The 14,317-nt window shown below is 28.3% G+C and overlaps 2 protein-coding genes across 6 annotated transcripts in view; one reads left to right on the forward strand and one right to left on the reverse strand.

Moving 5' to 3' along the window:
- The window catches only part of LOC106681476 (uncharacterized), a 19,911-nt gene extending 18,679 nt beyond the window's left edge, over positions 1 to 1,232 (reverse strand). For both annotated transcript variants that reach the window (XM_014421801.2, XM_014421802.2), the window contains exon 1: positions 1,054 to 1,232. In XM_014421801.2, the coding sequence (XP_014277287.1) occupies positions 1,054 to 1,212 (159 nt within the window). In that variant the 5' untranslated portion in view covers positions 1,213 to 1,232. The remainder of the gene's footprint in view (positions 1 to 1,053) is intronic.
- Positions 1,233 to 8,230: 6,998 nt separating this feature from the next.
- Ubc2 (ubiquitin conjugating enzyme 2) lies at positions 8,231 to 13,923 on the forward strand. 4 transcript variants are annotated; one of them, XR_010843590.1, is made up of 8 exons: positions 8,231 to 8,373; positions 8,465 to 8,578; positions 9,130 to 9,274; positions 9,420 to 9,470; positions 9,558 to 9,690; positions 9,763 to 9,910; positions 11,160 to 11,333; positions 13,664 to 13,923. XR_010843590.1 is itself a non-coding variant. In XM_024359229.2 (7 exons), the coding sequence occupies exons 3-7, from the start codon at positions 9,141 to 9,143 to the stop codon at positions 11,255 to 11,257; spliced, it is 564 nt and encodes a 187-aa protein (XP_024214997.1). In that variant the 5' UTR covers positions 8,231 to 8,373; positions 8,465 to 8,578; positions 9,130 to 9,140; the 3' UTR covers positions 11,258 to 13,458. The 4 variants fall into 4 exon arrangements, 2 of the variants coding, with proteins under 2 accessions (XP_024214997.1, XP_014277339.1); XR_010843591.1 differs by lacking the exon at positions 13,664 to 13,923 and adding an exon at positions 13,350 to 13,458; XM_024359229.2 differs by lacking the exon at positions 13,664 to 13,923 and having other exon boundaries at positions 11,160 to 13,458.
- The last annotated feature ends 394 nt before the right edge of the window (positions 13,924 to 14,317 follow it).

A 14,317-nucleotide genomic window follows, 5' to 3' on the forward strand; every position in this document is an offset into this window, starting at 1 on the left:
TATATACGTTTTAAACTTTCATAAGAACGAGAAAAGTGGCTACCCTCAACCCGTTTTCATCATCAACCCCACGCACCCAAGGGGCTTAAAATAAAAAAAACGGCATAAACGTTAAGTGAGTATATATTCGATAATATATTTGTACATACATTTTAGTTTCTAAACTTCGAAATCAATTACCAAAGATAACAAACATGATTTTTTTAACAGAGGAGTTGTGTGTTAAGCTCACATCGCTTTGTTTACATAGAAATCCACTGGAATACTTTTCAAAGAATATATTTTTGATTCCAAACATTGTATTTATGCTTAAGAAATAATTTAAATTAACATATTTATTCTATATTATTTATCTTGAATTATAAATAAAATTTTACAAAATAAGACCACAGATAAACAAAAGTAAATTTAGTTAATTAGTAATATACATACCATCTGTAAATATTAAGTTTTTTGTACTACTTTTTAATTTTTACTTAATAAATGAGTTAAATTATTATATGAGTTTTTTTTTGTACACTCCTGATTCACAATCTCCCTTGCTTAACCGGCGATGTATTGGTCCCGATTAGGGCGAATAAGTGGGGTTCTACTGTAATGACTGCACCAAAATATTCTATTATGCAAGAGAAGCTTTTCATGTTTTTAGACTTTCATATATCACTGACAAATAAACACAATATGCATTATTATCCTGCCATAGATTTCATGTTAATGCATGTAGTTTAAAATATGCTTTATTTGGAAATAAAATAAATTTTGGAAGATATTTTATCCTTAATTAAATTTTATCAAGCTATGATAAATAGGAGGCTTCCATCAAAATTAGATATATATTTATAATATACGAATCATTAAGTTTATTCATAAATTGGTCCAAATAGTTAGAAACATAACTTTTCAATTTCGTTGAATTATTGGATTTATTTGGGTGTAATTCTTTTCAACTACAGACAATAAAACAGCCTATCAAAAATTTGTTGGATCAAATTCGCTGAGATGAAAGAAATATCTCTATTGACTCCTGGACAGCCTTTACTTTGACATACTCACATCTCCTAAGCCGAGCGACGAACCGTCCAAGAAGGCGAGGACCTCGATGTTCTTGAGGTCCAGGTGGACGTTGTAGTCCCCGGTCTGTGCTTGGTCGTACTTGACGGCGGCGGAGGCAAGGCCCAGGAGGAGGCCATACAGAGTCAGGGGCAGCATCATCGTCGACTGGAGCTGTGGGGTCGGTGCGCGGTCCCCACCACCGCTTCGCCACTACCGGTTCTCAAGAGTTCCTGTATAACTAGATCGGAGTACCCTGGGTTCGGAGCGTTCTTCTCTTTAATAATGCATCAACAGTGTAATCATATCACAATATTTACATATAGCCGGCAAACACTATTAACGAAAATGAGTCATCGTTAGAATCCCGTTAAGGGCAATAATGTGAACGGAACCTCTCTAGATTAGAGGTGGTATCATCAGTAATGACAACTGAAGGGTGTCTAACAATAACAAGGTACCTTCATTATAAAAAAATTGTCCAGATTCGGTTTTTCGACTCATACAAAATTTGTTACCTTATATTTGTTGATCATCCATCAAAATATTATTCGAGATCTTTGAGGTGAGTCTGCAGTATATTTCTGGCCATCGTAGTCCCTACTGTTGGGAAAAAATCGCTTTATCGTTAGCCAACATAGCTAATGAAGTATCTGTGGACCGTATGATGTTATAAAGATAAAAGTTAAAGAGAATGGGGGAAGAGATTGAACCTTGCCGAGTACCGGCGTAGATTTGTCTGATGAACTAAACTGATGTGGAATTTGTGTTTTTAATTCAAACGATAACTATTGAACCATTGAGGAATGAGAATATCCTGCATATATTTCGGGGTGTTTACTTTCTTTAGTTTGTATAAGAGACTCCGTTTCCAAACCTTATCAAACGCTTGTGAGAAATCTAAGAATGGGACTAGAAAATCAATTAATTATAAATCTATCTTTCTCTTCATGGGAGGTCAGCTGGTTTACTATTAAACATTTTTATCTTTTCCCTTCCACATTGTCTATGTGGGTTTTTATTGTTTTCTAATAAATATTATAAACTTACAGCCTTCAACGCCCGAATCATTAAAATTGTTACGAACAAATATTTCATTTTATGTTTATTATTTTTTTATGTTATTTTCTTTTGTCACCGACCAATAGACTGTCCCATCTGGTCGAATCTGGTTATAATTTTCAGGATAAATTATACACACATACACATTGGATCATCTAGAAACCGCTCTTTTTTTCTAAAAGTGGAGAAGGATTCTTAAGAATCTAAAATTGCTAGTTAACTTAGAAGTAATTGTAAACTAATTTCTTTTAATTAATTCTGGTGTGGAACTGTTTCAAAAAGACGACGCTAAAAAAAGTCTATATTAAAAAAAAAATTGTTGAAAAAAAAAATTAGAGTAAACGTTACAATAGATAATCATGTATCAAAGTGCTAACTTATATTATCTGTATAAACGTAGTCACCCACGATTACGTCGGCGTAATCTTTAATTAAACGAGATAGTATATCCAGTATGCATACCCGGTATTCATTGTAATGCCTCTCAAAAAAAAATTTGTATTTATACAGTGTTTCTGGGAGTTCTTTTGGATTCACAAGAAATTAGGTTTTTCCGACGCGTGAGTAGACCACAAATCTGTTCACACACTTGGAGCAAATCCAAAAGAACTTCCAGAAACATTATATAAACTCAATTATATATATATTTTTTTTTTCGGAGACATTACAATGAATACCGGGTATGCATACTGAATATACTCTCGTGTTTTTTAAAAATTTATTTATTGCTATTTACAACTGTACATTATAATACATTTAGTAAATTTGATCTCAGTTAAATTGGAGTGTTATAGGCGTATAGAGAAATTACCCATTGGTATTACTCTAATGAAGTTTTACATTAGCAGGTCTCGTGGCTATCTTCTTTTCAGACGCCTCGGAGGATTGTCAGGAATGGAAAAGGAAGAGAGGTTAGAAACTAGAAGGTTTGGGTAAATAAACATTTGAGAATAACCTTGAAAAAAGGTTCATAAAAAAACATTATTTAACACATAATTAACCTAGAATTTATAGTATTGATCCCTTCCAGGAGAGAGTACTTATTGTTTGCGATATAAATTGCTTGCAACTCTTTCTTTTTTAAAGCACCTATCTGTAGTATGTGTCAATTACGCCTCAATAACAGTCTTTTATTTATCATGTAAGATGTATCAAATAATTATAACTGTCTAAGTATTAATTATTTGTAGTTTGATATAGTAATTATTATAAATAAACATCAGCTTGCAGCTGACTCCTTCCAAAGCTTGGTTCTCCTCTTTTTTCCCACCATTTGGCTACTTAAAGATCCATATTCTAGAGTTAAAAAGCATTATAAATGGCAGGGCAGTATGTCATAGTATTTTATATTGTTAACACTTCACTTGAATTCATCAACACCAGTTCAGTTTTTTCTTCCATATGAGAAACAAAAGAGAACAGAATGTTCAAAGCAAAAAATATCGATGACAATTTTTACAAGAACTATGAGAATTATTAGCCTTTCGAGGTATATTTAAAAAAAAAAAACGCATTCCTCACTTATTCCACATAATTTTTATTAAATTCTAATTTTAAATAAAATTGGTTCTAAGATACGACCTAAAAAATTTTAAGTCAGTGCTCTTCCCTCTTCCCAATATTTAGTAATTATTTACTTAATAATAGCCCTGAGAAAAGTTGAATAAATGTTACAGATAAAAATAAATACTGAAGTACTTATTATTTTTAATCAGTAAATATATAAATAGTTGACCGTATAATTTAAAATATGAAGAAGATGGTGTCAATAGTTTCCAACCATTTATTGTCCTGAAACCTATCGTCTTGAAACAGCCCTAATGAAACCCTACAAAGTGGGTCGAAACGTCGGACAATAAATAGTTGAAAATTATTTTGTTCTTTTTTTACCACAACCCTGACCATTTCTTCATACTTTTTAATCAAGTTCACACAACTAATAATAGGTACTTCAAACTATATGGTACCGTATCTGTTCAATCGTTTAGAACTAATAAATATATCAATCATAAAGATAACTAAAAAAGAAATATTTAACTGGTTACTTTCTTACTTCTATGATTATCAATAACTGATTTTGATTAACCAAATGACCATATCCTTAGTTTTACTAAACTTTACTCAATGACTTTTATTCATTATATTACGAATAAAATTAACTATATAGGTATATACTTAATTATATATATTATTTATTTATGTATCTTTAGATCCTTGTTTTTATTATATTCATACATCATTGTGTTTTATTGTATCCTTTAGATGTTCTTTAGTGTTTAAGCTATTTTCGTTTTTTTTATTCTTTACATCAGATATGTTACATGTGGTATAAATTATTGTATGTAATATTATATTTATTACATGTTTTATTCTTTTTAATATTTTATACTGTATTCTTATTTTTAATCAAGTTCATTCCATATTTACTACGAATTCATTAGCTCATTATTGTTAATTGCAAATTCGTATCATTTCATAAGTTCTTTCAAATATTTTATTTTAGTTTATTTCTATTTTAGTATTTTTTAAATTGAATTATTACTTTTATCACTAGAAATTAATTCCTATTGAATTGTTCTAGTTAATAAATCGTAGAACCCCTCACGGCGCTCTAATAATCAAAACTGTAATAAATTTCTATTTTACTATACGTTATTTTGGCATCGACTGATAGATTTATTTGCCGGATCATATTGGATGAACAAAATAATGAGATTACATTAATAACGGAAAATCTCCCTACAAGTAAATTGATATAATTTTTTTTTATTGAATAGCACGACTTTCCTCTAATATATTACAAAAAGTTTAATTCAATATAGTACTTTTGTTATGTGAAAAATTGACGTATAGGCGATTCCTTTATGTACGGTTTTTATATTCCATGTATTACTTCTACGGTGTTACTCTAATGTTCAACTTCCAAAGTGCCAACGCCATTGTGAACAGTAATATTATTGTTTAATTCCGAATTACTTCATGTTAAATAAATATAAGATGAAGGAATACGGGTACCCGGGGATAGTGGTCAGAAAAAAGCAATGGAAAAACATTGATGAGTTCCAATATTTATTGAGTCGCCAACATTTCGAAACACATTTTAATTTATGAAGATTTAAATAAATTCTGAATAGTTGAATATATTGAAATGTTCATTGCAGTCCCGATGAAGACTATGAGTCGAAACTTGAACTTATTTTTTTCCGGATTTCTGTAATAACTAACCATCAATACATAATTTAATCAAAATAATATTGATATAAACATATTATACCACTTTTACCGATATCCAGTAGAGTTGCATAATTTGTATCTATTATTATATTTTATTTTTGTCTATAACAACTTCATTATGCTTTCTCTTCATTTAAATTTATTTCATCAAACCACAAAATTCTCATCAAGTCAAACCACAAAACATTCATTCTCCATTTTTTTTTTTAATATAGTTTATGTGATAACTTTGGTGTGTTAAAATCACTAATTTACCCTCTTTGGATTATAAATGAAGCTTTGTAATCGACAAGAAAAAAAAGTTGGCACTTTGGAAGTTGAACATTAGAGTAACAGCATAGAAGTAATATCACATGTTATATATTATATTATCTATATTATATCAGTAAATAACAAACGATGGTCAGGGTTGCGATAAAAATGAACAAATAGTTTATAACTATTTAATGTCCGATGTTTCGCCCCTTTTTGCAGGGCTTACAACAACAAGGTAAATTAAATATTAATAATAATAATAAATAAGGTAGGATAAATATTATGTAAAAAGGATACATATTGTATTTATATGTAATTTTCTTATCACTTAATTTTTACATAATATTTATCCTACCTTGATTTACCTTATTGTTGTAATGTTCTTAGCTTTTTTTGTTTCTTTTTAGCCCTGATGAAGCCCTGCAAAGTGGAGTGAAACGTCGGACATTAAATAGTTATAAACTATTTGTTCTTTTTGGCCTCAACCCTAATCATCTTGTTATATAAAAAATATATATTTTTTAAGGCTAGTAAAAAATGATTCTGAAAAACGTTTTAATTGTTTGTTATTCACTGATATAGTGAATAATTAAGTATACGAAAAGCAATATTGTAATAATTTTCAATTTTTTTTTTTATTTCATCAAGCGTTGCGAATTCCTATACACACCTACTCATTAAAATTTCGAATTGCGAATTTAAAGCTTGTTTACAAATTTTCAAATGGCTATTCTGCTCAAGAATAATTTTAAGGTTAGAAGTCTACAAAACAGTGTGACCATGGAACCTTACGGAGTGTTAAAATGGCTTAATTACGAGCTACTCGTATATAGATAAGTAGAAAACGTAGAAGCTATAATGACTATAAGGTCACTAAGAAATAGTTTTTATAATCTTCCTGAAAGTCATTATGGGATTGGCACACTACTATAATCATAAAAACTATTTGTTTCTATTTGTTTTAAAACAGTCAATGCAATATTTTTTATTATTATTTTATTGTTCTTAAATGCGGTATATTTAGTTCTAGTAAATAAATTTTGACTATTTTGGGTAGTGCGATATTACGCTCTTTCATAGCGGATTGATCACTTACAATTTGAAGGTAAATGTTATTTTACTTTAATATGCAAGAAATTGATATTAATAATTATTATTTACCAGTTATATGATGTCTCCAATCGTGAGAAATTTTGTTATGATAATATAATTTGAAAACAATAAATAAATATCTGATTGTAAAATTTCATTTACAATTTGTATATATATATTAATGAGTAGAAAATAACAAAATAGTTAGTGGTTTTCCTTCTTACACAAAACCTCTAAACATTCCATAAAGATTTTTTGTTTTTAATCTTCATAAAATTACAGTACTATGACTACACTTTAGTCAAATTGAAGATTACATTAATCACATTCTATCATGATAATATGATAAGAGGCATTAGTGTTATTTATCGATAACTCTTAAACGAAATAATTATTGTTTGATCAAAGCAACATAGTCATTGTTAATTTATTATTGTTAATCTTCAGAATTGTTCCACAAACAACCATGTTTGTTGCTCACAAAATCTCTCTAAAAAAATTCTCATTTCGATTTTATTTCCAAAATATATGGCTAAATTTTTAATCACATAATTTAATCTCACACAAAATTTTTTCTATAATGTTTTTATCAAAAATGATTTATTATGATAGATTTTTAAATACAAATATGAATTCTCATAAACGCCTGTTTAAATCAACAAAAATGTTGAATGACTATTATTTCAATTTTTTTATTAAAAACATTTATATAATTCAGATTGAATAATAATGTATTAAAATTCACTGAACTAATAATTTATATACTTTTCTTTACATAATTAAAAAACTACATACAGACGCGCAAACAGATGTTTAAAATATCTGCATCAGAAGATTGACTTCTGTTCTTAATTATAACCACTCATATTTCCATAAATCAAAAATATATTGACAATGATCTGTAAATTGTTTAATGGTAATTGTAGAGATTCATTTCATTCAAAAGTATAAACAAGAGTATATTATTATCAATACAATTTTAGATTTTCCTGACGAGGACTAAATTTTTTTTTTCGTAGGATTAAATTGGAAAAAAATAAATAATAAGGAAAATGAGGAGGCATTCTTATTTTCAGTGGGAATAGAAAATTGTTTGTGTATAAACGTAATTTTAAAGAATTTCAAAATAATTATATTGTGAAAGTGGTTTTCGGGGACAAAATATTATTATTTAATATAAGCTTTTAAAAAAATCTTTTCACATTTCATCAAATTCATCCCCTCTATTAAATAGCAACTAAAAGACCGGGAAATTTGAATTAATTGATTATGTTTTTACTTACCTAAACTTGGATGGTACATTGGACTGAGGTATAACTAAAAAGAGTAGTATCATTCTATTGCAAATATTATAGTAATTGTATAAAAAAGATACTTGGGAACTATACGACAGTGTGTTACAATATATGTAGCTTCAGGAAACACTCATGCCTACATAGGATTCATAGGGTTCATTGTTAATTATTCTATACATTAGTAAAAAATCTATATGAAACTGATAACAAAAATTTTTATGTCATTGTGAGAGCTATTTTATTACTTTTTTTTATTATTCGTACTTAATAAATATGCAACCTCTTTGTTGTGAGGAGGCTTTGGGGCCTTGTGTTTACTGACAAGACGCCCCAGTTGTTGGATTTGGTTAAATCCTTGGGAGGATAAAAGCCCTGCTTTCTTAACGTAGGTCCTTTCTATTATCTTTTTTAAGACCTTTTGTCTTTATAGTACCACTCTAATATCCTTTTAGATTAATAATCTTCCTCTTTCACAGCTGAGAAGTTGTTCATGGCCGCCGGTTCAGTTCATTTTGCATCTTATTAGAAATGTACTCTTAAGTTTATTGAGACGAGTTTCTACTTGCCCAGACTATTTAAATAATTTTTAGGTAAGTATATTTAATCAGGACAATAGAATTTAATCCAAAAATAATTGTGTGTAATTATTAATTAGGGATCTCAAAGTATTATTTTTATAGGTCCTCTTTTGTTCTGTACTTACATAGGTGTGGTCCATTAAGTTATTGTTTACTGAGAATACTGTTATTGACATCCTCGAAATAAGAACTCTTTTTATTCATTATTTTGAAACACATCCCTTAGTAAATACATTACATTATTTAAGTTAACTAGTAACTATAACCATCACTTATAATTTGTCATTCCTGTTAGTGTTTTATTTTTGTTTTTAACGATTTCTCTATAATTTTTCCGCTATTGCTTCATTATTTATTAGTAACTTACTGTTGTTATGTAAAATATTTATTGTTATAATTGTTTCCAAGGTTCATAGCCAAACACAGCTTAACCTAACTTTTATAACCTTGCCATTTACTGTTATTGATTTAAGATTACATATTGTATATTGATGTAATGTTCTTTACTTTGAATTGATTCTTATTTCTTTTATTCTTATTATAAGACTTTTGTATATATGTAGCGGCTGTGACTATGTCTGGTGCTGGATCTAGTGGAACTGGTCGTGGAAGAGGTGCTGCATCTGTACCAGAAACTCCTAAGACAGAGAGTAAAGAAGTTAAACCAAATCCTAAAATGTCAAAAGCTCTTTCCACATCTGCGAAAAGGTTTTTTTTTTTTCTGTACCCTATTCCTTGATAGATTTTCATATCTTATTCAGTTCTTGTTTATAGTATTGACTGTCTATAAATTATTTGATTTTAGGTAACTAGATTTATTAGTATTTTTATTTCCTAATTTTCTTTCTTTTAGAATTCAAAAAGAACTTGCTGAAATAACTTTAGATCCTCCACCTAATTGCAGGTATTATTGTTGTACAACTATCAAATCTATTTTTAGTAATATCATTATGTCTTCTTATAAATTAATCTTTTTTCTTCTGCCAATCAGTGCTGGACCTAAAGGTGATAATCTATATGAATGGGTCTCGACCATTTTAGGACCTCCAGGTTCAGTTTATGAAGGTGGCGTATTTTTTCTAGATATCCACTTTTCTCCAGAATATCCTTTTAAGCCTCCCAAGGTAAATTGTTTTATCAACTGAATATATTGAATTTTAGCTTAACTTGATTATCATTTTGATTTCCCGATGCAGGTCACATTCCGAACTCGTATTTATCATTGTAATATCAACAGTCAAGGAGTGATATGCCTGGATATTCTGAAAGATAATTGGTCCCCAGCATTAACTATTTCAAAAGTTTTGTTATCAATTTGTTCTCTTTTAACAGACTGCAATCCAGGTAAGAGTATAACAATTATTGATTAAAAATTAACATTACTCCTAATTTTCAAACTAACTTTCATCTGTTAATGAACCAGTTACAAAAGATATACCTATTCTTGGTAGTTAAAATTGATATTCTTAGTTGAGCTACATTAGCTTTTACAATAGCATTTTTGTCGACTGATGTTTTCACCTTCTGTTTTTTACTATTACTTACTATGGTTCTGATAAAAATTAAGGTCAAATGTATTCATTTATTTGTTAAAATAATTAAATTTTAATGCAATTTTTTTTTTTTTAGTAGTTTTATTTCACTTTGTGTTACATAGAAAATTATTTTAACCATTATCTTTTCTTTCCATCCTCCAAAAATTAAAATATACCTGTTTGTGGATCCATTTAAAGTTCTGTTTTTATAACTTATCTTGTGGTTTTGTAGTAAATATAAATTAAAGTTAACTTTGAATTTCAAAGTTGTAATTAGCATATTTGTTTGTCAACTTATGAACTTAATTTTACTAATATAATCATATGTTTTTGTAGATGGTTCTCAGTTTTTACTTGTTAATAAATACAGCAGTAGTACTTAATGAGACTAGATTTTGCAATCCTTTGAAATTCATATTTTTGTTGTAACAAAATTATTTAACAATCTTTAAAATGCAGTCAAGTTTGATCTATTTACATTGTTGATTTTTTATTTAGCGTTGGTAACCTACCAATATACAAATTGTTGCCGTATCCAATTTATTTTCTCTAAGTAATTTTTCATAATACATAATTTGTTTTTTGCTGCATTATTTAAATATCAGGTGTGTACTCCTGTTCTATAGGTTTAATCTTTATTTTGGCAACATATTCAATTGAACTCGAATTATTCTTCTGTTGTCAATGTTCATATATCAGTTGAAAATATTATTTGTTTATTCTATTCAGTCAACCGATCAAAATTAAACTAATTATTTCTTTTTTTTGTCTGTTTTTCATGACACTAATCGAGACTGTTTTTTATTTCAAATTAAATGTACAACACCAATCCATACTAATTCAAATAACTCAGCTCGACATATATATATATATATATATATATAATTATTACTCAGCTCTTGGGACTCCTACAGACCTATAGTTCCAAAATATTTAGTTTGAATTTGCAGTTCTCTATTATTTGGTAACTGTAACCAATAAGCTTTGCATTACTTTTATCTTTCTTTTTTTTTTTTTAATTATTGCAATTTCACTTATATATTTTTACTTCATTTTAGCTGACCCTCTTGTGGGAAGTATAGCAACACAGTACCTTCAAAATCGCGAGGAGCATGACCGTATAGCTAGGCTGTGGACCAAGAGATACGCTACGTGAGGACAGCGGGATTTCGCTGTCTTTCCGTCTAGTTCCTCCTCATCACTAATAGCTCTCTACCTCTAAACAAGCAAAAGTAACAAAACCGATTTTTTCTCATCTAGTTTATAATTTATGAGGCAAACAAAACATTAAAGGGTGAGAAAATAATAGGTATAGTAATGCCTGCCACAATCCCAATAGAGTGATTGGTTTTTAAATCTACTTGTCCTTCATACAGTTTTTTTTTTTAAAGGGTCCTCTATGGATAGCATTCAGATCATTTATTTCAAATTTTTTAGTTTATAATTTTTTTTCTTTATTTCCATTTTGCCTTGACTAATGGTACATTGAAGTTGTATTTAGCAAGTGTGATAATGGAATGTTTAGTTATGCTTATTATAAAATACCATATTGTAATTTTAATTATTATTTTATACAAATTTAACAATCTTCCTGTAATGTGGATTTCTTGTATGAATTGAAACAATATTTTAGCAGTTGTAAAAATGGAGAGATTTAGTCTTATGGTATATAACAAATTTTCCTCTTTTTTTTAAAGTGTAATTTTTGTTTTGTTTTTTTGGCAGCCAATTGTATTTGAAGGCATTTAAGATGCCTGTTGTCTGTATCAGTTGATGAAGAGTTATGTATTATCATAAAACTATGAATAGTTGTTAAGTGTAAATAAGTATATTAAGTCTGATGTAGGATAAGTAATGTTTCAATTATTATAGATGCTTCCATATTTTACATTTTTTTCTATCCATTTTGTTTTCACTTGCATTCATTAAGCGCTGGAAGTTGGTTATACCTTGGGTTGTACCTGGCTTTGACATATAAAACAAATAGATAACAATATTTTTTTTTAATAAATGGTAGTGGCTTCGAGTTGGCAAGAGTGAAGATTATTCCAGTTTCAGGGAAGACTATGTTTTTCAATTATTATCTATTTCAACATTTATGAGTATCTAGTTTTTGATTTTATCTGCTATTGTGTTTATTTTTAATGCACTCGATGCATTTGGTTGTGTTGTATTTTCCAAATTGAATGTCACTATCCTGATTTGGAGATTTTTTTCCTTTTTATTTTTTAAGTATTTACTACTTTTAGTGCATTATCTAGTTACATTATCTGTTTGTCTGTTTTACTCATTATTTTACTGTTTGTATTCTCATGGACTCCTCACAATTACTTGAAGAAATTCAGAATTTCTGGTAACATATTATGCTTATATTGTGTCTGATGACTTCCATTAGCCCCCTTATGTATTTATACGCTGCCAATATCAAATGCCTGGCCCTTGATTTTTACTGATACTTCCACTTTAAATAATATACTGTCTGAGCAGAAATAAAGACTTGACTTGATGAAAGTTGTGGTTGGTTGGCTGGCTATTGATCTGAAATTTTATATTTAAAAAATATATAGGTATACCCTCATGTATTATATATTAAACAATGTACAAATTTCTTATAATCAATAAATTGCTTTTTTGAAAATATGCCTATTCGTAACAGAACCAGTCGAATCACTACCATTAATGAGTGTTAGTGTTCTTACACATTTTTGAGGATTTTTTTTCTTGATGCGATTATTTTTTTTTTTTTTAATTTTGGACTTGCAATAAATTTAACTTTGAATAGGGAAATTGATGTTTTCTATATTATAGATATATTAATGTTCCATAAATTAATAAAAACTGTTTTGAATTTGATTTTATATTTTGATTGCATATTAATATTATTTAATACATACAATTTATGTATTAATGTTTGCTGATTAATTCCCTGTATCTGACTTAATGGTCTGTTATGTTGTGGTGTAAGTTTTTCTCTTTACAGTTCTATATCGTAAAACCTTTTCATTTCATCAAAACAATGGAATGTGTATAAAATATATTTATCTGAAAATGCAATATTTTTTGTGAAACTTATGTAAGCATTTCGTTGTTAAACAAAACTTATTGTGCTTTAAAACTATAATTTTTTAGTTTAAATTTCTTGATTTGATAATGTTATGAATATGTACACAATTTAATGAAGTAAAAAAATGTTTTGTCAATTAAAAATTATCCGGGATATTTATTTTTTATACTTCTTGTCTGTACAGCCAATCTCAATCTGGAATGGGGCTTCCAATGCCCTTTGTAACTATTCTCATCAAATAAAGCTGTTATTGATTATCAAAGAATGAATAAACATGGATAATATGAAATTTATTTAGTGTAGTTTTAATATCATCCCTCACTTCTTAACTTACACATACTAAGTTTCATTAAATTTTTAAAAAAACTATCATCTCTTTAGTTTAATTAAGATTGTAAAACTATTTTTTTATAAATTTTAATTTTACTGTTAAATTTCTGGTATAACATTAATAAAACATCAATGGCCATAATCTAATTTTTTATGGTTTTTATACAGTTCTTTGAATGGAAAAGCTTTTGAATCGCTCTATTATAAAATCTCTGGAAGACTTTTCCTACACCAGCGATAAACATTTTAAGTTCTTGAAATGAAGTAATTGGACTCTAATTACTCTGATCCTGAAGAACTTTTATAACCTAGCCTATTCAACTGGCCAATCTCTGAAAGAATAATAATGATCGTGTTGGTGGATGGGCTTATACTTATATTTTATAATTTTAAGTTGCACTCTACTTAATAAATTATTATTGTATTCATTCGTAGTTTATTGTCTTATCTTAAAGTTGAAAAGACATATTATCTAATACAACCTGATAATATTTTAAAAAGTAAAGAGTAAAACGTCATTTATCTGCTCTACATCATCAAAGCAGAGTTTAAATAATACTTGAGCGTATTTTTTTAAAGGTTGAAATCTGCGCTGTAAAGTGGAGATCATCGTTAAAAGAGAAGTGACAAAGGTATGTATGCTCTAGAAAATGTTATCTCATCTGGTTTTGAGAGAAACAAATCAATTAAAAATTCTCTGTCCATTCTAAAAGCTCAAGTTATGTATATACTTTCTAGGAAATTCTGGAAAACCAGGTTATACAATTAGATCGAATTAACAGGCCATTATACCAGGTCATTCAAAAAGTCCTGTCGTTTTTT

The sequence above is a fragment of the Halyomorpha halys genome, unplaced genomic scaffold (genome assembly GCF_000696795.3).
Source record: "Halyomorpha halys isolate HHAL.00 unplaced genomic scaffold, Hhal_1.1 Scaffold343.1, whole genome shotgun sequence".
Taxonomy (NCBI): Eukaryota; Metazoa; Arthropoda; class Insecta; order Hemiptera; family Pentatomidae; genus Halyomorpha; species Halyomorpha halys.

What these genes read in the sequence shown, in the direction of transcription:
- Ubc2 (XM_024359229.2), top strand. Translation starts at nt 9,141, where the DNA reads ATGTCTGGTGCTGGATCTAGTGGAACTGGTCGTGGAAGAGGTGCTGCA. An exon ending in ATCCTTTTAAGCCTCCCAAG is followed by an intron (nt 9,691 to 9,762) that starts GTAAATTGTTTT and finishes TTCCCGATGCAG; the next exon opens with GTCACATTCCGAACTCGTAT. An exon ending in TTTAACAGACTGCAATCCAG is followed by an intron (nt 9,911 to 11,159) that starts GTAAGAGTATAA and finishes ACTTCATTTTAG; the next exon opens with CTGACCCTCTTGTGGGAAGT.